General features: G+C 35.0%; 1 protein-coding gene across 3 annotated transcripts in view; it reads left to right on the top strand.

The window, feature by feature from the left end:
- Positions 1-24,493, top strand: part of RANBP17 (RAN binding protein 17) — a 315,037-nt gene that overhangs the window by 62,742 nt on the left and 227,802 nt on the right. For all 3 annotated transcript variants that reach the window (XM_081232575.1, XM_081232574.1, XM_081232576.1), the window contains one exon: positions 12,696-12,801. In XM_081232575.1, the coding sequence (XP_081088701.1) occupies positions 12,696-12,801 (106 nt within the window). The remainder of the gene's footprint in view (positions 1-12,695; positions 12,802-24,493) is intronic.

The raw sequence follows: 24,493 nt of genomic DNA, 5'->3' as shown, positions 1-24,493 counted from the left end.
ATTGGAATTTTATAGGAATATAAAATAATTATGTATGAAATGTTTAAAGGAAAAAGATAGAACTACACATGAGCAAACAAGAGAATAAAAAATGACCAGGCAGATTGAAGAAGACTCAGATGAAACTTACTATTGAAAAAGATATTTTTTGTGATCTAAAATTTAATGAATTTGTTAAACAGTAAGTTAGAGCCTGCTGAGGAAAGAATTAGAAAATTGGCAGTTAGATTTGAAGAAATTTTTAAGAATGTGGGGAAACAAGGAAAGTAACTGCTTTTTTTTTTTTTGAAAAACTGGTGAAGGATTTATTTTTCTATTTTTTATTTTTAAAATTTTTTTTGGCTGCACCTCAAGGCACGTGGGAATCTTTGTTCCCCGACCAGGCATCAAACCTGTGCCCTCTGGAAGTGGAAGTGTGGAATCTTAACCACTGGACCACCAGGCAAGTCAAAAGTAGCTATTAAAAGAGAAGTTAAAAGATGGAATGAAAAGGTCAGATATGTCAAATTGGATCCCAGATGACAGAATAGAGAGAATGGAACAGAAGCAATAATGGAAAACATCCTTTCTGAGAATTTTTTAGAATTAATGAAAGACATGCATCTGTGAATACAGCAAATCCAAAATGTACCAGTCAAAAAAAACAGCAGTTTAGTCAAACTGTGTAGCTTCGAAGACAGAAAATCTCAAAAACAGCTTAAAGAGTGTAAAATAGACCGAAAAACTCACTTCTCAACAGTAAAAATGTAAGCCAGAAGATTGTGGAATATTATTCACAAAAAATTGAGTCAAAGTAATGGCCATCGTATAACTGTATGTCAGCAAAAGTATCTTTCATGAACAAAGATACTGAAACCACTTTTGGACAAGTGAAAACAGAATTTTTACTACCAGTAGATCTTTACTGAGGTTCTTTATTAAAAGTTTTCATTAAACGTTCTAAAGATTATTTTTCAGGAAGAAGGGACATGATTCCAGAAGGAAGGAAAGGAACACACAGAAATTGGTAAACACACAAATCTTAACAAACATAGCCTTATATTTTTAAAAAAGTTATTGTTTTTAACTTGTGAAATTAAAAAAGAAACTACAATAAACAGTAGTACACGAGAGAGGGATGTGCTAAGAATTTAAATTGTCTTAATGCCTTGTTTTATTTTGGAAGAGAATTAAGATGGTAAAATTTCAAGAGTAACAAAAGTGTAAAGATATGTGATTAACTTCCATCACACAGTAGAGGAAAAATAATGAAATAGGTAAACAAGCAAACTCAGTGTTTTAAAAAGCCAAGAAAAGAGAGACAAAAAGAAAGACAAGTAATAGAAAATAAAATAGGAGCATTCCACATACATTATTAATCTAATAAACATAAATGAATTAAATTTACAATTAAGCCAGATTATAAAGTTGAATATTTTAAAAAATATTCCAGTGAGCCAAATGCCCATTATAAGAGACATACTCGGGGCTTCCCTGGTGGCGCAGTGGTTGAGAGTCCACCTGCCAATGCAGGGGACACGGGTTCCTGCCCCGGTCCGGGAGGATCGCACATGCCGCGGAGCGGCTGGGCCCGTGAGCCATGGCCACTGAGCCTGCACGTCCAGAGCCTGTGCTCCAACGGGAGAGGCCACAACAGTTAGAGGTCCGCGTACCACAAAAAAAAAAAAAAAAAAGAGACATACTCAAAACTTTAAAACATAGAAAGTTGGAAGTAAAAGGATTAAAAATATGTGCTGTGTAAATACGATCCTAAAGGAAGTTGGGGTAGTTATATTAATATCAAACAAGACTGTAAGATAAAAAGCATTACTAGAACTGGAGATAATCGTTTGTATACTAAGAAGGTATAACAATTTCAAATATCTAGTACCTTGAAATAGTCTCAAAACATCAAGCAGGGGCTTCCCTGGTGGCGCAGTGGTTGAGAGTCTGCCTGCCGATGCAGGGGACACGGGTTCGTGCCCCAGTCCAGGAAGATCCCACATGCCGCGGAGGGGCTAGGCCCGTGAGCCATGGCCGCTGAGCCTGCGCGTCTGGAGCCTGTGCTCCGCAATGGGAGAGGCCACAACAGTGAGAGGCCCCAGTACCGCAAAAAAAAAAAAAAAAAAAAATCAAGCAAAGAATGGTAATCCTGTGGGAGAAATTGACATATGTACCATTATAATGAGGAGTTGCAGTACATTTCTGCAAATTATTGTTGATAAATCAAATATGGAAGTCAAAAGGATTTGAACAATATGATTAACAGACTTTATTGAATTAATGTATATAAAATGCTGGAACCAACAATTAGAAAATATTAATAGGACACGTGGCATGTTTTTTAAAAAATTGACCAAGAAGAACAAAGCTAGAGGCATCGTGCTTCTTGACTCTGAACTACATTACAAAGCTATAGTGATCAAAACGGTATGGCATTGGCATAGAAACAGATACATAAATCAGTGGAACAGTATAGAGAGCCCAGAAATAAACCCATGTCCACATGGTCAGTTAATTTATGACATAGAGCTAAGAATATACAATGGGGAAAGGACAGTCTCTTCAATAAATGGTGTTGGGAAATCTATATAGCCACATGCAAAAGAATGAAACTGGACCCCTATCTTACACCATACACAAAAATAACTCAAATCGATAAAAGACTTGAACATAAGACCTGAAACCATAAAACGCCTAGAAGAAAACATAGGTTGTAAGCTTCTAGACATTGGTCTCGCTGTGATTTTTTGGATCTGACACCAAACGCAAAGGCAACAAAAACAAAAATAAGTAAGTGGTAAGTGGGACTACATCAAACTAAAAAGTTTCTGCACAGCAAAGGAAACCATCAACAAAATGAAACGGCAACCTACCAAATGGGAGAAAATATTTGTAAGTCACGTATCTGATAAAGGGCTAATATCTAAAATATGTAAAGAACTCCCACAGCTCAACAGCAAAAAAATAAACAACCCAATTAAAAAATGAGCAGGGGATCTGAATAGCTATGTTTCCAAAGAAGACATGAATGGCTTTCAGGTACGTGAAAAGGTGCTGAACATCACTGATTCTCACGGAAATGCAAATCAAAACCACCAGGAGATATCAACTCACACCTATTAGAATGTCTATTGTCTTAAAGACAAGATATAGCAACTGTTTGCAAGGATGTGGAGAAAAGGGAACCCTGTGCACTGTTGGTGGGAATGTAAATTGGTATAGCCAATATGGAAAACAATATGGAGGGTCCTCAAAAAGTTAAAAACAGAACTACCATATGATCTAGCAATTCCACTTCTGAGTATTTGAAGAAAATGAAAATACTAACTCAAAAGGATATCTACACCCCCATGTTCATTGCAGCCTTGTTTACAATAGTCAAGACATTGAAGCAACCTAAATATCCATTGCTGGAGGAGTGGATAAAGAAAATGTGTGGGGGGGGTGTGTACACATGAACATATATATGTAAAGTTATTATACGTTATATATATAGTATATAAGGAATATTCAATCATAAAAAAGAATGACATCTTGCCATTTATGACAACATGGATTGACCTTGAGAGCATTTTAAGTGAACTAAGAGAAAGACAAATACTGTATGATTTCATTGTATGTGGAATCTGAAAAACAAAACAAAGCAAACTCGTAGATACAGAGAACAGATTGGTGGTTGCTGTGGTGGTGTTGGGGAGTGGGTGAAATGGGTGAAGATGGTCAAAAGGTATAAACTTCCAGTTATAAATAAATCATGGAGATGTAATATACAGCATGGAAACTATATTTAATAATACTGTATTGCATATTTGAAAGTTGCTGAGAGAGTAGATTTTGAAAATTCTCACCACAAGAAAATAAAATTTGTGACTGTGTGGTGGTGGATGTTAACTAGACTTATTGTGGTGATCATTTCCCAATACATACAAATATCAAATCATTTTGTTGTATACCTGAAACTAATATGTTATATGTCAATTATATCTCAGTTTTAAAAAATTAACCAAGTGTTAGTACATAAAGCAAGTCTCAACAAATTTCAATGACAGTATCATAGAGTGTAGATTTTCTTACCAATTTGTGATTAAATTAAAACCAACCTGTAAAAATAACAAATTCCATAAAGTTGGTAATTTTATAAACATACTTCTAAGTAATTATGGAGTAAAAGAAGAAGTCTTAAGGAAATTAAAAAACAAAGAAAAGTGGAAATACAACATGTTTGGAATTCAGTAGGAAATTTATTTCACAAAAACAAGAAAGGCTGAAATGTTGTGACTTAAGCACCCAAGTTGAGAGGTTAGAATGAGAGGAACAGATCAAACCCAAAGAAAGGAGAAAGAAGGAAACAAAGAGCAGAAATTAAGGAACTAAAAGATAAAGGTTCAGTAATGTCAAAAAAAATCAAAAGTTGGGCTTCCCTGGTGGTGCAGTGGTTGAGAGTCCGCCTGCCGATGCAGGGGACACGGGTTCATGCCCCGGCCCGGGAAGATCCCACATGCCACAGAGCGACTGGGGCCGTGAGCCATGGCCGCTGAGCCTGCGCGTCCGGAGCCTGTGCTCCGCAACGGGAGAGGCCACAACAGTGAGAGGCCCGTGTACCGCAAAAAAAAAAAAAAAAAAAAATCAAAAGTTAATTCTTTAAAAGTACTAATAAAATTGACAAACTTCTCATGAGATAAGAGACTTCACAAATAACATTAGAATCAAAAGGGGAAATATAATTACAGGTACAGCAGAGGTTTAAAAGATAAAATTATACGTAGTATTTTTTGAAGTCAACAAATTAGAAAACTCGAAATTAGTAAATTCCTAGAAAAATAACTTAAAATCAACACAAGATTTTTTTTAAAAAATACCAGAAGTTGAAGAAGATATTTGCAACACATACACACACACTAACCCAAGCAAGGATCACCATCTAGAAGAACCTGGAAATAAATCCTAGAAATCAATAAAACAAGCAATTCTTTAGCGAAATGCTCAATAGATACAAATGAGCATGTCACTACTCATAAGAGAAAGGGAAATCAAGGCACATGAGATACCATTTTACTTCAGTAGCTTGGCAAACGTAAATCTTACAGGAGAATGTAGATCAAAGGGAATTTTTACATCCTTCTGGTAGGAATATAAAGTATAGTCACTTGGTAATAGACTGGAAATCACTTTGGTGTTATCTTGAAAAGTGGAACATTTGAATACCTTCTGACCTGGCACTTCCACTCTTAGATATGTCCTTTAGAAAAGCTCTTCTAAACAAGAGGACATGGTGTGAGTATGTTCATAGCCTTAATGTTATTAAAGGCAAAAAAATGGAAAAAGCTCAAATGTCCATCAACATGAAAATGGATAAACAGATCATGATATAGTTATACAATGGAATATTATATAACATTAAAAAATGAACTACAGATATACTTAAAGATGAATTTCAGAAATAATTAGTGGAAAAAAATTTTTTTCAGAAAGCTATATATAGTATGAAATGCTTAATAAAGCCCCGAAACAAGTGAGACTAAAAATATATTGTTTAAGAATATATCTGTAAGTGATAAAACAAAAAAATGTCAAGAAAATATTAAGCATCAAATACAGTCATGGTTACTTCTAGGGTGAAAGGTAAGGGGGGAAGCTAGGTTCGGGGTATGGAGGTAGGTGTGACAGTATTGGTAATGCCTTGGTTGTTAAATTGGATAGGGGGTTCACAGGAGTTTGTTTTATTATACAGTCATCCCCTGTATCTGAGGTTTCTGCACTTGCTAATTCAACCAACCACAGAAAATATTCCCCCCCAAAATAAAATTCCAGAAAGTTCCAAAAAGCCAAACTTGAATTTGCCATGTGCCAGCTACTGTTTACTTAGCATTTACATTGTATTTACAACTATTTACCTAGACTTTACATTGTATTAGGTTTATAAGTAATCTAAAGATGATTTAAAGCATATGGAGGTTACAAATAGGTTATATGCAAATACCATGCCGTTTTATATAAGGGACTTGAGCATCTGCAGATTTTTGTATCCATAGGGATCCTGGAAATAATCCCCTGTGGATACTGAGGGAAGACTGTACTTTATATACATTACATATATTCTCTCATATGTATCAAATATTAGTTACAGTGTAAAATGATTCAGTTGTAAAATCAAAGACTTGTTTTCCTACAAAAGGGTATTGGAAGAAAGTATAGCTGTTCTAAGATACGTGAATGGAATTAACTGAAATGTAATAGGTTATTGGTATTAAATAGGTCTATCTATTGAATAATATGTCAGACCTGATTCTTTTTTGTTTTTTGTTTTTGTTTTTTTTGACTGCGTTGGGTCTTCATTGCTGCACGCGGGCTTTCTCTAGTTGTGGCGAGCGGGGGCTACTCTTCGTTGTGGTGTGCAGGCTTCTCATTGGGGTGGCCTCTCGTTGTGGAGCACGGGCTCTAGGCGTGCGGGCTTCAGTAGTTATGGCGTGTGGGCCCAGCAGCTGTGGCTCACGGGCTTTAGAACGCAGGCTCAGCAGTTGTGGCACACAGGCTCAGTTGCTCCGTGGCATGTGGGATCTTCCTGGACCAGGGCTCGAAGCCATGTACCCTGCATTGGCAGGCAGATTCTTAACCACTGTGCCACCAGGGAAGCCCCAGACCTGATTCTTGACTAATACAAATTCAGGGAGTTTTTGTAGTTGTAGTTTTTTTTTTTTTTTTTTTTTTTTTTTGCTGTACGCGGGCCTCTCACTGCTGTGGCCTCTCCCGTTGCGGAGCACAGGCTCCGGACACACAGGCTCCGCGGTCATGGCTCGCGGGCCCAGCCGCTCCGTGGCATGTGGGATCTTCCGGGATAGGGGCACGAACCCGTGTCCCCTGCATCGGCAGGCGGACTCTCAACCACTGCGCCACCAGGGAAGCCCTGTAGTTGTAGTTTTAATAAAACATCATTTCAAAGTTTCTAATATAATGCCTGATACATGGAAATGTTTAATAGATACGTTTTTTTCCTTTCTTCTAGTCAAAAGGTTAGTGAGAAGGAGTCTGTCTACCCTTTAAAAATATCTGTGGTCTATTCAAAGATAATTGTTTTATATTATGAAAAATGCCTAGTGTGGTTCTAGTTTGTACTGCTGTATATGGTAGTGTTCAATTTCTTTTGTGTAAAGACCTCAGTTAGTGTTGAACAAAGAAAATTATATGCTCTCGTTATGTGTGCTTTGATTTAGATGCTTAATGGCTTTTAATGTTACAAAATAAGTTTATTATTATATTATGATCTCATTTGTATTATATTGTCTTGCTCTTCCATATTCGTGGTGATATGGTCATGGTTTACGAAAACAATAATCCCTAAGAAATAGGTCATTAACAGTAGTTAACAATTATTTGTGATCTAGGGTAATGACTGATTTCTTTGGGATTATTGCAGTTATAAACCATAATTACAGATTATTATAGCAATAATTATCTTGTTAAAGGAAAAAATGTTCTGTTCTTGAACAGCTGCTAAAACAAGTGCCCTGAACATTTCAGAATAAATTGAAAAATGAAAAACTATAATGGAAATGTAATCTAAGATGAGATTTTTAAAAAAAATTATAGATATGAAACTCATGTATAGGATATTTAAATTTCTAAATGCAATTTAGATTTATGGCTTTACATGGTTCTTTAAAGTTTGTGGATATAATTCCGTAACCAATGTAACTTTTTAACATCTATTACTCTAAATGCTGTAACTCTAGTATTCTATTTTAGGGTAAGGTTTAACGTGTATGAGAAATATCACTCATTCAGTGAAATAGGAAAATTGTATTTGATAGATTAATTAAAATGCCTTTATATTTCATGGCATTGTTCATTTCTAACACTAATCCTAATTTATTCAGTTAGTAGTTAATTTTTAGGGTTAAAAATTCCTGCTTTTCTGTCTCGTACAATAGAAATCACTGCTTTCTAAAACAGGGAAAGAGTAAGTATACATCCTACTTCTCTCTGAATAAACTTCCATAAAAAATTTACCATAATTTTAGAAAAAATGCTCACAATTGATCACATGCTATCTTTGCATAGCATTCTTTAATATCAAAGCCTTAATTTCAAGGTCACAAAATAAAATGAATTAAAGAATAAAAAGTTAAAATTTGAGAAATTCTTGTCCTACATTTAGTATTTATTATTAGACAGTGATATTCATCACACTGCATTGAAAAATCATTTTTCAATTTTCTCTCTCTCACCAGGTTCAATCTGTTGGGCATAGGGTCTCTCTCTCCCTTCTCACCCTGCCTCATACATATTTAGTTATATCCCGGTGGACAGAACGTGGCACATAGTAGATATTCAGCAAATGAATTTTCTGAAAATTCTTGAGAGTTTTTTTCAGTTCAGGGTTTTTGTTTGTAGACACAGCTAACTGTAAGTAGCTTTAATTGCGACAAACCTCTTTGGTAGAGAGGGAAGAACTTAAAAATTCTTAAATATTGTGTGACTTCATTTTCTTGAGCAGCTTTAAAGTAAAACTTAGAATGGACATATAAATATTCCATATTGATATGTTTTATGGCTTTTGTAGCTATGATATAGAAGAACTAAAAACAGTGTAGCTATTTAATAATAATAATATTATTAGCCAACATTTAGTCAGCCCTTGTAGAAGGAATTATTATGAGTACTTTACATGCAGAATACCATTCAGTGCTGTCAGAAGCCTATGAGCCAATTATTATTATCATTTCATATTTATATATGAGGCAATTAAAGCCAAAAAGATTGAGTAACAAGCATAATAAATAGTAGAGGCAGAATTTGAATCCAAGTTGTGCTCTTGGTGGCTAAATTGTACTGCCTCCATTTTTAAATATTGATCTTCCAACACAGAAATATAAAAGTTACCTGTATAATTAGTTTCTGTTTTCAAGATGGCTTGTTTTATGAAGAGCTAGTAGGCAGATGTTTCTACATTTACATTAGTTATAAACTCCAAAAGTAAGTTTGCTTATTTTAAATTCAACAAATGTTAGTTTCATGTGTCACATATACTTGGTTTTAGGGTGGCTGGTTTGGGAATCAAAAGAAGTGTGAACACCCTAGAAATGATCCCAAAGGGAGATGCAGTCTCATCTGTAGTAAAAATCTGGGAGACAGGTAGAGAACAGTCAGGATTAGGAATTAAAATGTATTAAATAAACACTTAAGAGGTTGTTGGATCATCAAGGTCTGTCTAGCTGATTGACCACTGTGTTGTTCAAGTACTTCCTTTAATCAGTCTTGAGAGGAAGTGGTACATATCTCATAATGGTATGAGAATGGACTCTTAGAAATCCATTGCCTATATTTGAATCATATACTTCTTAATAGGGGTTTGTGACACTAAATAAATATAGGTACAGATAATACATATAATGTTTAAAATAGTACTTAGTGCATGTTAAGTACTGTTTAAATGTTTGCTATTATTTTTAGTAATAGTGAAGCTTACTTTAAGCAAAATTAGTATCTAAGAATCTAAATAGATAAAATATATAAAGAAGGTTATTATTTAGATTTAAATAATATTTTTCATTTTGAGAAATAATTTCCAGTAAGATATTTTAAAAATAATGACTCTCATAGGGCAGGTAAGTTATTATACTACATTCACCAAAGATTATGGTCACAATGTTTTAGATTCATATCAATTATATAAAATGTGTATGCCCCACACACATTGGAGCACAATCTATTGATGATAACCTTTGTAAGATTCTGAGAAATACAGTCGATTCTCCTTATTTGGTATTTAATGTTCTATAAAGTTTCTGTGAACACTGAATTAGCAAATATTAAACCATTGCTCCTAGGGGAAATACAGGTTGGGTTCCTGCAGGCTTCTGGTCACATTTTCGTCGACTGATCAACATATAACCTTGTGTTATGTATTCCTGCTTAAAGATACTTTACATTAATATATATCATTGATTCATTAACATTGAACTCACAGCCAACAGCACTACAACCCATGCCTGGATGAAGCTTAACACGTGTTATTTTCTCTACATGGTACATAATAGCTTTTTTTTTTTCACTTAGGAACACTAGGCAACACATTAGCACTACTCTTGTTGACGATGTTAAACAGTAAAATTATAAACAAGGAGCACAAAAGTGCAAAAACAATGTGATACCAGAAAGGGATACTTAGCTGTTTATAGTATGAGAGATGAAACAATAAAGCAGATTGTTGCTTTGTTTTACCTAATCTTGGAATGTGAACATTGGGCAACTTAAATTATTTGCTCTTCTGCATCTGTCCATGAATGATCACAAATTTTGATTTGGGGGATTAGAAATAAATTTTACCAAGTGGATGAATTTGCAAATAGCAGGATAGACTAAATCATACCTTGCATTGAATGTGCGTTAAGAAGCTGCTTTTATTTAAGCAATAGAAATGTAACTACCATTAACATTCATGTTTAATAACGACTCTACATTTTAATGTTTACTAACTTGATAATAAGCTGTTAACTTCTTCTTGCCTGGTTCATACTGTATTTTCTATGTAATGATTTCTTAATTCAATAACCCATGTCTATTTGATAACTTATGTGTGCCAGTCACTGTTTCAGGCTCTGGATATGCAATAGACAGCCAAACAGAAAAAATAACAGCTGTCATGCAGTGTACATTCTATTGGAATAGACAAGTAACAAAGCAAGATAAATAATAAAATATATATTATGTTAGAAAGTGATAAGTAAAATTAAAAAAATAATGAATCAGGAAAGGTGGATATGAAATGTTGGCAGATTGTATTCTGGTTATCTTTTGCCCAAAACTTAGTGGTTTATCAAATAACAATTTGATATGAATTGTATGAATGAATGAATCGTATGGTATGTGAATTATATTTCAGTAAAGTTGTTTAGGTGATAGGTTCAAGTGAGTGGAGGTTCCCAGTAGAACAAAGGATTGTTGGAAGATTCATTTTTGTAGATATTGAAATCATAACTGGTTATGATAAAAAAAAATACAGTTGGAAAGAGTGGCAGTGAACCAGCAGCTAACACGGTCAAAAAAATAAGGAGTAACAACCCGAAGGAGAGTAGATAATTGCAATAAGAAAGAGAATTTGGTAGTATGATGACATAGGATATAAAGCCGAGTGCTTTTAAAATGGAGAGAAAGGAGACTGTTCTGGAGGTAAAAATGAGGAACATCAAGTGAACATCTGGGTTCAAGACCCAAGTTACAAGAGGTGTGGAAGAGAAATCAGCTACCACTTGAGAGGGTCCACAGAAGGAAGCGGGGTCATCAGGGGAGAGCATTATGTTATTAATAGGCATTTATATTGATCATAAAATACATTTCAACTGCATATGGTAACTTAATATTGCTATCTTCAGTTTCCTCCATGGGCCTTTTTTTCTGTTCCTTTTTTCACTAATTATACATATCTTGAAGCTTGAGTCTGTTTTATGAATTACTTGATCAAATTAGTGTTCTGTTTTACATTGGTAATGTATAAGGCTACATACTTAAGTCAGTTATGATTTATTTATGGCTTTGTGATAGGTTAAGGGATGTGGATACTTACCAGGTTATATTTCTGCCTTACAGGAAGTTTGCCACCTCAAGAGGCTTATGTCTCTCCAGAAGTTTGAAGGAATTGTTGATTAGTTGTAGTGACTGGTAGAATCCACAGTAATATAGGAAGAATGTGTTTTTCTTCCCACATTTATTTATCCTTCCTAGGTCTTCCAACAAGCATGGGCAGTCTCTTTTCAATACCTTATAAAAAGCACTTCAGTTCACTTGAAAAAGTTTCCCAATAGAGAAAAATAATTGATTTTAGTATTATAAAATAGCCGGCTCATCTTTGAAAAGTCAGTCCCCAAGATTAGCATAAAGTTTCTTTTTAGAAAAATAATTGGTTTGTTAATTATTCATAAATGTCTCAAAAATCCTGGAGAATTTGATACATAGATCAACGAATCTAGAGATGTAAAGTAATGTGCCTAAACAAAAATTATTCAATAAATACCTCCATTTCTAAACTAGTCAATTTTGGCTGCCCCCAAAGTAAGATTTCTGAAAACTATAAGGCATTGCCATTTGTGCCACTGTTGTAAAGTTATTTAGTCCTTTGCTACTACTGCCTGTGAGGTTAATCTGGTTGTCAAACAATGTAATTTGCATAGTGAAAATTTTGGATTTTTAAAAAATTATGCATAAACATGTAAAGGGAGTAAATGTATTACCATCCATTATCTTCCAAGCCTGGGCAATTTTTTAAATGATCAGACTGGTACTATCATGATATTGACTATTCAGAGAAGGTACTGGTCATTGGATCATACTGGTACTTAATAACAGCCCTTGATGTTGACATAACATTTGGTGTTTTGTTATCAAATTTATGTTAATCAAATCTTCATGGTAGATATTATTTTCTCCATTTTGCAAATGAAAATCCTAAGCCCTAAAGAGGTAAGTAACTTATGCAAGATCACATAGCAGATTGGTAGAGCTGGGATTCATAGTTGTATCTGGCTCTAAAACGTGTCATTTTCACTATTATACTACCTTGGTGAACTTAAAATCCAACTCTTCACTCTGTCAAGAACTGAGTTCACAGTAGTTTATCACTTGTGTGGAAGAACTTTTGCTAATTTTAGAATATTGTGAAAAATAAGCTTTATTTCTATCAATACTTTCTAAACGATTTTTTCCTTGTTATATATTAGGACGTCTTGCCTGGCTGGTATACTTGGTTGGGACAGTTGTTGGAGGAAGATTAACATATATCAGTACGGATGAACATGATGCTATGGATGGAGAATTATCCTGTCGGTAAGTAGTAGCCATATAATTTACAGAAATTTACTAAGTACTTAGAAATTTAGTTACTGAGCTGCTATTATGAGCTAAAGCATTTTGTACTTGGCCTTTTGGAGAAGGTATTATTTTCCTTTTTACTGATGAGAAAACCAAGGCTTAAGTGATTTGTAAAAGTCATATCTCTAATAAGTAGTATAGTCAAATATATTCATATGAATAATATGAGTAAGCTGGTTTTCCATATATTTTAATTCATTTTTAATAACATCTTTCTTTATAACAAAGTAATACATGTTTTTGTTGAACACTAAAGATTCAAATGAAAAGAAAGTTATATATTAATTTGGAAATAACTACTGTCATTTGGTAAAGATCTTTGAGTCTTTTTAATTAATGTTTGAGAGTATATGTACATTACATGTGTATTTTTCAACTTTTTGTCAACAAAAGTTATACTATAATATTGTTTTGTAAACTAAAATGGGGATACTAGTACTATATCAAATTCATTTGGGGCTGTTATAAGGATTAAATGAGTTAATAATTTTAAAATAATTTTAAAGTGCTTAGGACAATGCCTGGCAAATAGTAAGCACTATATTACCAAAAAACCCCCCCAAATAATTCTTTTTTAAAAACTCAAACATAATAATTATTTATCTAGACATGACATATTCTAAGCTATACCATAATTTAAATAGGTCCTTGCTTTGAGAATTTTAGGTTGTTTCTCAATTTTTCTTTATTATAAAGGTGTATATTCTTTTAGCTATATCTTTATGTAGATCAAAATAATGTTATTAGAGTTAAGTCCTAAAAGCTGAATAGCTGGTTGAATAGTATATAGCACTTTAAAGACTTTCAATACACATTACCAAATGGCCTTCTGGAAAAGTTGTACCAGTTTATCCTCTGAATCCAAAGGCCATGAGAGGCTATTGTTTTTTTTTGTTTTTTTTTGTTTTTTTGCAATTGAACGCTAGGTGATAGGATTCTTATCTTTGCCAGTTCATAGGTAACTGATGTCTCATTTTAATTTGTATTTCTTTGTTTACAAGTGGTGTCAAACATTCTTTTCCATTCCTTTTCTTGCCATTTCTATTTTCTCTTTGTGATTTTTTATTATATGTAGATTGTATCATTCACCTGGTTTTCTTTTATGATTATCTTTCCTAATCTATCCGTAAGAACTCAGTATATATCAGTATATATCAAAGATTGTAATATTTTGCTATTCATTTTGAATACGTTTTCTCCATATGTTTTAATTTGTTTTAGAAATTGCTTTTTTACTGGCTTTAAATATTTATATATTAAGATCTATGAATTTTTTCTTTCATACTTTTTTCAATGCTCATGTTTAGAAAGGTTGTTCCACACCTGGATAATAAAAATATTCTGCTATATTTTCTCCTGGATCTTTTATGGTTTCAGCTTCTTATATTTAATTTTTAATATATCCAACATTTATTTTGTTATGTACTTTTTCGAAAGTTTCCAAGTGTTAACCAGTTAATGTCAAACCCCACCCTCTACTGATTTGAAATGCTGCATATATCTTACACAAAATTCTCATGTCTTTTTCTAGGCCTTTCATTCTTCTCCACTGATCTTGGAAGTCTATTAGTACACCACTATCACCCTACTGAAGTCTTTAGTGTGATATTCTCCCTCATTATTATTCTTAAATATATTCCTAACTGTTTAATACATTTGTTGCCATTTTGAATAGAGATTTCTCTCTCATTTCATACCCTTGTCAACCTTTAAACTACCTCATTTCAATGAACTTTGAATCTGAATGGAACAAATATTTTTAGTTTTTCCTAAGATTTATTATTTCCAATATCAAACCACTTTAAAATATGACTGGGGCATTCTCAAAATGCTTTGATTAATTTTAAACCAAATGAACAATTTACTTCTGTACCATCTTTTAGTATAACATTACATATTTAGTAAAGTGGGAATTAAGAATAATTCTTGCTATAGTTAGTTTGATTTTTTTTTTAATGTTTTCATCATCAAGTAGAGAATTTCCCACTGGCACTATTTTCCTAAAAATATATATATAACAGGAAATAAACAAAAGTATCTGCCAAGTAGAAAATTTTAATTTTTTCTTTAAGTGGCAAACATATTTAGCTCTAAGTAAGATTTGTTTTGTGTTTAGCCTGTTTTCCCTAGGAAACAAAGTCTTAGTTGAAGTTTATGGGCTAAGATTTTTTTGTGGGGTGGGGAAAAGGATACATTTTCAGGGAAGAAAGAATGAAGGAAAAGTGAGTAAAAGATAAAACAAGTTAGGTGTTGGTTAGTTGATGAAAATATTGCGACCAGAGTTCCTCGGGAACCTATTCCTGTATTACCTCTAGGAGCAGTGGTTCAGTATTTGCTAATTCAGTTTTTACGGCCATTTTACAGCATATAACTACCATAAATAATGAGAATCAACTATAGAAGGTGGTGCATTACACACCTGGTTGCTCACTTTTACAGGTTTCCCCAGAGACCACATGGAACAACTGTGCTTCAAAGCAGTCCATCTTGGTGGGGGGTGGGGGATGGGGACTAAGGGCAAGTGGTTTATCTGTTCACTTATTTCTGCATCCCATTTTTTTAGTGGTTGAAATCTACTCCCGGAGGGTATAACTTTTCCATACTTCTTAGTTGTGTTCCCTGGCCTCTTTGAGGAGCTGCTGGGGAAGCCAGAGCTACTATTGGTCTTGTTGGTTGGAGGTAGGGGCTGGCTGGAGCTATGGTAGGCCTTTCCTCCCCCTGAGTGAGGATTTATAACTGCAGTATCTGTGTGAGTCTTTACTGGGGCTGCAAGGCAAGTGGTTGAGCCCAGGGACAGGAGGAGAGGTGGTGGTGGGGTTGGTGGGGGGTTAAACAGGGCCGAGCAGATTCAAGGTGGGGTATGTACCAGGACTTACATAATTTGCCTAGAAAAAACATAAATATATGTGTTTTAACATACTGAGATTTTAAATAAGAATGATGTTATATGTAAAATTTTAAAATATCAATTTCACATGGAGAAATTCCAGGTAACTGGAACTGTCATACTGTTGCCTTCTGGTGTTGTTATATGACAACCTTTTTAACTCCTGGGAGGACACTACCAAATTAGAAGTTGAGAAGCTCCTGCCAAAAATCTATGTGTTATTTTATCAGAAAAAGGTTGATATTCATAAAACCTTTCAATATTGTGATAATGATATTTAAAACATGTTACTTTAACATTTTTAAATATGCTGCTTTAACTTAGCAAATAAGTATATTTGTGCTCAGGCCACACAATTCTGATTAAATAAAGATAACTTTATAGTCATTTCAGTTTCATTCATCATGACCAGAATGTAAACCTCTTGAGAGATTTCCCAGGGATTTTGTCTTATCCTGTATCCTCTCTAATTTGCTGGTGGCTGCTTCTTTTCAGCTCATTCCTCTCAGTTAGGCCACCCTCTGTTTCTGTGTCTTCATGTTGCTCTCACCTGTTCATCTCTCACTCATTCCTCATTATTCATTGAAGACTTTTGCAGCTAGCTCAGTGTTTTGCTCTCTGCCCCAAACCCTGCTGTGATATAGATGACTTCAACTTCTTTCCCATCTGGTAGTGTTGCTTCCTCTTCTCTACACAAGAAACTTCCAGTGGCTTCCTGTCACACGTGAAACAAGTTCCAAATTCTTGTCATAGCCCAAAGTGTACTGTGCTACTTCTCTGACCTTATTTCCTATCCCTTTTCATTCAACTCAGCTACATACACTGACCTCCTTGCTATTGAGAATTACCAATATGTTTTCACTTTAGGGCCTTCACACTTCTCTTCTGCTAGGAATGCTTTCTCCCAGATGTTTATGTAGTACTCCGTCAATCTGGTCTGTACCCAGGTGTCTCTACCTCTTTTGACCTCCCTATCCAAAATAACATCCTTATCCTACTTTATTTTTCTTCACAGTACTTATTACCTCTTGATGTTTATTTGTTTATTCCACTAGAATAGGGAAGGAAAAAGCTTTATCTGCTTTGTTCACTGCTGTATCTTTATCTCATCTGCCTGGCAAAACCTAAACTCTGAAGGAATTCAGAGTTTTCTCATAATTTGTCGAGTGATAAAAGAAATCGCACACTTCTTTAGATAGGTACCATTGCCAACTAAGATATCTTTTTTTTTTTTTAACCTTAACTGAGCCCTCAGCATGGCTCAGTGATTTGTGTTATTTTAGTAATTCTTATCTTCTGACTTCCAAACACTTACTAAACTGTTTTCCTTGCATGTTTTGTCCCACATGTACCTCTAATTCAGTGACTAAGCTTAAACTCATCTCTTCCATCCACTCCCGACCCTGACTCTCTTTGTGTGTCTCATCAGTGTCCACTCAATTGCCTAGGCTTGAATCCTGGGACTTCTCCTTAACTTTTTTTTTCTCTCACCAGCATCCGTATAGTCATCAAATTCTGTCACTTCTACCTTCTGCTTATCCCAATTAGTCCAGTTATTTCTATTACCCTTGCTGTTTTAACTCCTGTCATCATTTGCCCGGATTCATGCTACAGTTTTATGTGGGCACCTTGTTTCCTCTCTGGCTTTCTAAAATAAAGATTTGATTATGTCTGTGCTTTGCTTAAAGTCTGCAATGACATTCCTTGCTACTGGGATTAAAATCAATGTGATTTATCAGGCTCTTCATAATCTGGGTCCTGCCTGTCTCAGTAGCCTCATCTCGTGCCACTGACTCTCTTATAGCTGTATAGAACTTTTTTCAGCTCTTAAATGAGCCGTGCTTCCCTCCCCGCCCCGGCCCCGTTTAGAAAGCTGCACATGCTTTCCCCTTTCTTTTGACACTCTCTGCTCTGTTCCATCCTAGAATGTTAGGAACTCTCGCTAATTTCTTTGTAGTGTTTATTATAGCACTTGTCATTCCTTATTCTAATTACTTGCATAGGCTATAGATTTCTGGAGGACTGGGAATATATATGTTTTGCTCAGTATTGTATTCTGAACTCCTAATATATACCTGCCATATTGTAGGCCCAAATATTTGTTGACTGAATAAATACTTACGGAATTGGATATTAAGGGGAATATAAAAGAATTGATTATCCAAACATTCATTTCTTTATACTTAAAATGGTATACATATACTTGGATCAAAATTATTTAATATTTATCGTTTTATTCCCTCCATGCTCCAAAGATAATTTAAGATAAAGGTAAAAATAAATGTAGGACAATAAATTGAAACACAAGCGAATATTGTATATACAATACAAGCTTTGGTCTTATGCACTTATTAGAGGTGGCCACAGATCTTTGAAGGACACTGTGGCAGAGACTACTAGTTGTCTTGTATCTCTTCTTTCCTTCTTCTGCAGTAATAGAATACCTGAAATGTTTTGCTGGGCATTGGCCACCTGAATAAGACTAGATTTACTAGAATCTCTTGCAGCTAGGTGTGGTTAAGTGATTATGTTCTGGGCAATTGAATGTAAGTGAATGTGGTACGTGTAACATACATGCACATGGGTGGAGCTGAAGAAGCCATCTTAGACCATAAAGTGATTGGGTGAGTGGAGGCAAGTGTAACAACAAGATGGAAGGAACCTGAGTCCCTGATACACCGTGGAGCACCAACTAGTCCTAGAGCATTGCCTTGAATTTTTTTTTGCTTGAGAGAAAAATAAACATCTATATTGTTTAAGCCATTGTTTTTGGATTTCAGTCACTTGCAGCTGAACTTCTTGTATGACTGTCAAAGCTTATTTGACAGATGGATCATGTACCCTTCTGGGAGCTCTTTCCTACTCTCCTGCTGGGGATTGTTGGGGTGCCTTTGCAATTCATATCAAGCTAGTGATTTGCATTGCCTCTTAAGCAAATGCAAATCACCAGCTTGATATGAGTTGTAAAGGCACCCCAACAAACTTGGCTATTGGTTTCATGTCTTCCTCAGATTTTTGGAAGATATGTTATTAAAAAGAAATAAAAGTAAACAAGCAATTGCATAGAATCAACAAAGAACCAGAGTAAGAAAAAGGAGGTCCTACTCATAAAGAATTTAAAAGCAGGATATGCTTTAAGTCACTTAAGAAATCACCTGGATCCAAAGATGAAGTTTGGTGTATCTATTTATTTAACTAAAATTTACTTCAGGAGTCTGTGCATTCACAAGTACACAGAGTTTAAAAGTCAGCTTTGTCCCTCCTTTCAAAATCAAAGAATAAACACATCTTTTTAGGAAAAACAAACAAACCTGGTTGACTCATTCTTAAATTTGATCTTTATAAGCTTTCCTTTATGAATTTTAATAGCATTAAAGATATTTAGTAAGTGAAGTTACTTTTAACTATGTAGCTTAATTTAGGAATTAATAACTATAAAAATGGTTACCAAAATATTATTTCATAACACTTTGGCAATAAATACCAAGTTTTTTAAAGAAGTTCATTCTCTGTAACCTAGACATTTTGTTCGTAGAACTCTTTGCTGGTAGGGAATAGGAGAGTAATTATATTTCACTGAAATGTAAGTTTGTATTCAGAATGAGATTATTAAAATTTGGTGTAGCCTTAATTTTATACAATATTTTGGAAAGTTATTTAATAATATGAAAAAAATAATTGGGCAAGATATGTTTAGTGAGACAGTTCAATGGAATAAAATAAACAGTCCAGGAAGTAATATGAATGCATAAATGGACCTAATGTATGTGATAAGGGGGAAATTGAAAATAGTGGGCAAAAGACAGACTATACAAGAAAGAAATGGTGTTGAAGCAGCTGGGTAGCCATCTGCGAAAAAATGTTGATCCATATCTCACCAGATAGGTTCAAGATTAATTTCAGTGTATCATACAGGTGAATGTAAAAAGATGGAACAAAACCCCTCAAATTTGGGTAAGATCTTGTTATTATATAAAATCCATAAGAGAAAAATTGGTAAGGTTTTCTGCATAAGAAAAAGAAGGAAAACATGCAAGGTATTAAAAAAACACCATAGGGCTTCCCTGGTGGTGCAGTGGTTGAGAGTCCGCCTGCCGATGCAGGGGACACGGGTTCGTACCCCGGTCCGGGAAGATCCCACATGCCGCGGAGCAGCTGGGCCCGTGAGCCATGGCCGCTGAGCCTGTGCATCCGGAGCTTGTGTTCCACAACGGGAGAGGCCACAACAGTGAGAGGCCCGTGTACCGCAAAAACAAAAAACGAACAAAAAAAACCCCCACCATAATCAAAGTCAAAAGACAAATGAAAAAGTAGGGGAAAATATTTACATCTCAATCACAGGCAAAGGGCTCAGTTTTCTAATATATAAAGAATTTGTAGAAATTAGCAATAAAAAAATAACCCAACAGAAAAATCAAAAAAGGATATGAGCAAAAAGGGCACACAAAAGGACATATGTATTACTTAAAAATATAGAAAATTTTGACTTTACATTCATGAGAGAAATACAAATTAAAACTTTACTGAGTTACCATTTTTCAGATTCCAGTAAATTGTAAAGTTTAATATCACCCTGAATTATCTATATGTATATAGACACTCTCATTTGCTGATGATGGGAGTATAAATTGTTTCAGTTTCATTGGAAGGCAATTTTGTATAGCTATCAAAATTGTAAATTCATATTCTTTAAGCTAGTAATTTGACTTTTACTGATGTATATTATAACTGAACATGTGTGCAGTGATGTGTACAAGATTCTTAATTGCAGCATTTTTGTAACAGCCAAAAATTATAAGCAACCTTAGTGTCCCTCAGTGGGGGAAAGTATGAAAATAATGTGGTATGTTCATATAATGATGTTCAGAAGCTGTAAAAAGAGAATAAGGAAGCTCTTTATATCTGACATGAAAAGATCTATAAGATATATTATTAAATGAAAAAAGCTAGGTTTAATAATATAACAGTGTAGTATGCTCCATATGTGTAAAATAGTTGGGAGGAGAATGTATAGTCATACATACATTTTAAAAGTCTCTGGAATGACACAAACTGTTAACAGCGTGTGTGTGTATGTTCTTGTGTGCATACATAGAAGGAAGTGAGTGGGTTAGGGCTAGGCATAGCCGCCTTTGCACAATGAGAGAAAAGAGAAATAGGTGCTGTTTCCTTCAGAACTTCTACTTCTGTTTCTTAAAAATTTTATTATTATATGCTAATTTTGTTAGCACCAGGCAGTTGGCAGCCATTCACTGGAAATTTTTTTTTTAATTTTTTTAATTAGTTTCTGCTTTATAACAAAGTGAATCAGTCATACATATACATCTGTTCCCACATCCCTTCCCTCATGCATCTCCCTCCCTCCCACCCTCCCCATCCCACCCCTCCAGGCGGTCACAAAGCACCGAGCTGATCTCCCTGTGCTCTGTGGCTGCTTCCCACTATCTATCTACCTTACGTTTGGTAGTGTATATATGTCCATGCCTCTCTTTCGCTTTGTCACAGCTTACCCTTCCCCCTTCCCATATCCTCAAGTCCATTCTCAAGTAGGTCTGTGTCTTTATTCCCGTTTTGCCCCTAGGTCCTTCATGACTTTTTTTTTTTTTTTAAATTCCGTATATATGTGTTAGCATACGGTATTTGTCTTTCTCTTTCTGACTTACTTCACTCTGTATGACAGACTCTAGGTCTATCCACCTCATTACAAATAGCTCAGTTTCGTTTCTTTTTATGGCTGAGTAATATTCCATTGTATATATGTGCCACATCTTCTTTATCCATTCATCCGATGATGGACACTTCGGTTGTTTCCAGCTCCGGGCTATTGTGAATAGAGCTGCAATGAACATTTTGGTACATGTCTCTTTTGGAATTATGGTTTTCTCAGGGTATATGCCTAGTAGTGGGATTGCTGGGTCATATGGTAGTTCTATTTTTAGTTTTTTAAGGAACCTCCATACTGTTCTCCATAGTGGCTGTACCAATTCACATTCCCACCAGCAGTGCAAGAGTGTTCCCTTTTTTCCACACCCTCTCCAGCATTTATTGTTTCTAGATTTCTTGATGATGGCCATTCTGACTGGTGTGAGATGATATCTCATTGTAGTTTTGATTTGCATTTCTCTAATGATTAATGATGTTGAGCATTCTTTCATGTGTTTGTTGGCAGTCTGTATATCTTCTTTGGAGAAATGCCTATTTAAGTCTTCTGCCCATTTTTGGATTGGGTTGTCTGTTTTTTTGATATTGAGCTGCATGAGCTGTTTATAAATTTTGGAGATTAATCCTTTGTCAGTTGCTTCATTTGCAAATATTTTCTCCCATTCTGAGGGTTGTCTTTTGGTCTTGTTTATGGTTTCCTTTGCTGTGCAAAAGCTTTGAAGTTTCATTAGGTCCCATTTGTTTATCTTTGTTTTTATTTCCATTTCTCTAGGAGGTGGGTCCAAAAGGATCTTGCTGTGATTTATGTCATAGAGTGTTCTACCTATGTTTTCCTCTAAGAGTTGGATAGTTTCTGGCCTTACATTTAAGTCTTTAATCCATTTTGAGCTTATTTTTGTGTATGGTGTTAGGGAATGATCTAATCTCAAACTTTTACATGTCCCTGTCCAGTTTTCCCAGCACCACTTATTGAAGAGGCTGTCCTTTCTCCACTGTACATTCCTGCCTCCTTTATCAAACATAAGTTGGCCATATGTGCGTGGGTTTATCTCTGGGCTTTCTATCCTGATCCACTGATCTATCTTTCTGTTTTTATGCCAGTACCACACTGTCTTGATTACTGTAGCTTTGTAGTATAGTCTGAAGTCAGGGAGCCTGATTCCTCCAGCTCCGTTTTTCGTTCTCAAGATTGCTTTGGCTATTCGGGGTCTTTTGTTTTTCCAAACAAATTTTGAAATTTTTTGTTCTAGTTCTGTGAAAAATGCCAGTGGTAGTTTGATAGGGATTGCATTGAATCTGTAGATTGCTTTGGGTAGTAGAGTCATTTTCACAATGTTGATTCTTCCAATCCAGGAGCATGGTATATCTCTCCATCTATTTGTATCATCTTTAATTTCTTTCATCAGTGTCTTATAATTTTCTGCATACAGGTCTTTTGTCTCCTTAGGTAGGTTTATTCCTAGATATTTTATTCTTTTTGTTGCAATGGTAAATGGGAGTGTTTTCTTGATTTCATTTTCAGATTTTTCATCATTAGTGTACAGGAATGCCAGAGATTTCTGTACATTAATTTTGTATCCTGCTACTTTACCAAATTCATTGATTAGTTCTAGTAGTTTTTCGGTAGCATCTTTAGGATTCTCTATGTATAGTATCATGTCATCTGCAAACAGTGACAGCTTTACTTCTTCTTTTCCAATTTGGATTCCTTTTATTTCCTTTTCTTCTCTGATTGCTGTGGCTAAAACTTCCAAAACTATGTTGAATAAGAGTGGTGAGAGTGGGCAGCCTTGTCTTGTTCCTGATCTTAGTGGAAATGGTTTCAGTTTTTCACCATTGAGGACAATGTTGGCTGTGGGTTTGTCATATATGGCCTTTATGATGTTGAGGAAAGTTCCCTCTATGCCTACTTTCTGCAGGGTTTTTATCATAAATGGGTGTTGAATTTTGTCGAAAGCTTTCTCTGCATCTATTGAGATGATCATATGGTTTTTCTCCTTCAACTTGTTAATATGGTGTATCACATTGATTGATTTGCGTATATTGAAGAATCCTTGCATTCCTGGAATAAACCCCACTTGATCATGGTGTATGATCCTTTTAATGTGCTGTTGGATTCTGTTTGCTAGTATTTTGTTGAGGATTTTTGCATCTATGTTCATCAGTGATATTGGCCTGTAGTTTTCTTTCTTTGTGACATCCTTGCCTGGTTTTGGTATCAAGGTGATGGTGGCCTCGTAGAATGAGTTTGGGAGTGTTCCTTCCTCTGATATTGTTTGGAAGAGTTTGAGAAGGATGGGTGTTAGCTCTTCTCTAAATGTTTGATAGAATTCGCCTGTGAAGCCATCTGGTCCTGGGTTTTTGTTTGATGGAAGATTTTTAATCACAGTTTCAATTTCAGTGCTTGTGATTGGTCTATTCATATTTTCTATTTCTTCCTGAGTCAGTCTTGGCAGGTTGTGCATTTCTAAGAATTTGTCCATCTCTTCCAGGTTGTCCATTTTATGGGCATAGAGTTGCTTGTAGTAATCTCTCATGATCTTTTGTATTTCTGCAGTGTCAGTTGTTACTTCTCCTTTTTCATTTCTAATTCTATTGATTTGAGTCTTCTCCCTTCTTTTCTTGATGAGTCTGGCTAATGGTTTATCAATTTTGTTTATCTTCTCAAAGAACCAGCTTTTAGTTTTATTGATCTTTGCTATCGTTTCCTTCATTTCTTTTTCATTTATTTCTGATCTGATCTTTATGATTTCTTTCCTTCTGCTAACTTTGGGGTGTTTTTGTTCTTCTTTCTCTAATTGCTTTAGGTGCAAGGTTAGGTTGTTTATTCGAGATGTTTCCTGTTTCTTAAGGTGGGATTGTATTGCTATAAACTTCCCTCTTAGAACTGCTTTTGCTGCATCCCATAGGTTTTGGGTCGTCGTGTCTCCATTGTCATTTGTTTCTAGGTATCTTTTAATTTCCTCTTTGATTTCTTCAGTGATCACTTCGTTATTAAGTAGTGTATTGTTTAGCCTCCATGTGTTTGTATTTTTTACAGCTCTTTTCCTGTAATTGATATCTAGTCTCATAGCATTGTGGTCAGAAAAGACACTTGAT

This window comes from Mesoplodon bidens, assembly GCF_964165515.1.
Source record: "Mesoplodon bidens genome assembly, chromosome: 4".
Taxonomy (NCBI): Eukaryota; Metazoa; Chordata; class Mammalia; order Artiodactyla; family Ziphiidae; genus Mesoplodon; species Mesoplodon bidens.
This window is presented reverse-complemented; position numbering and strand designations above follow the sequence as displayed.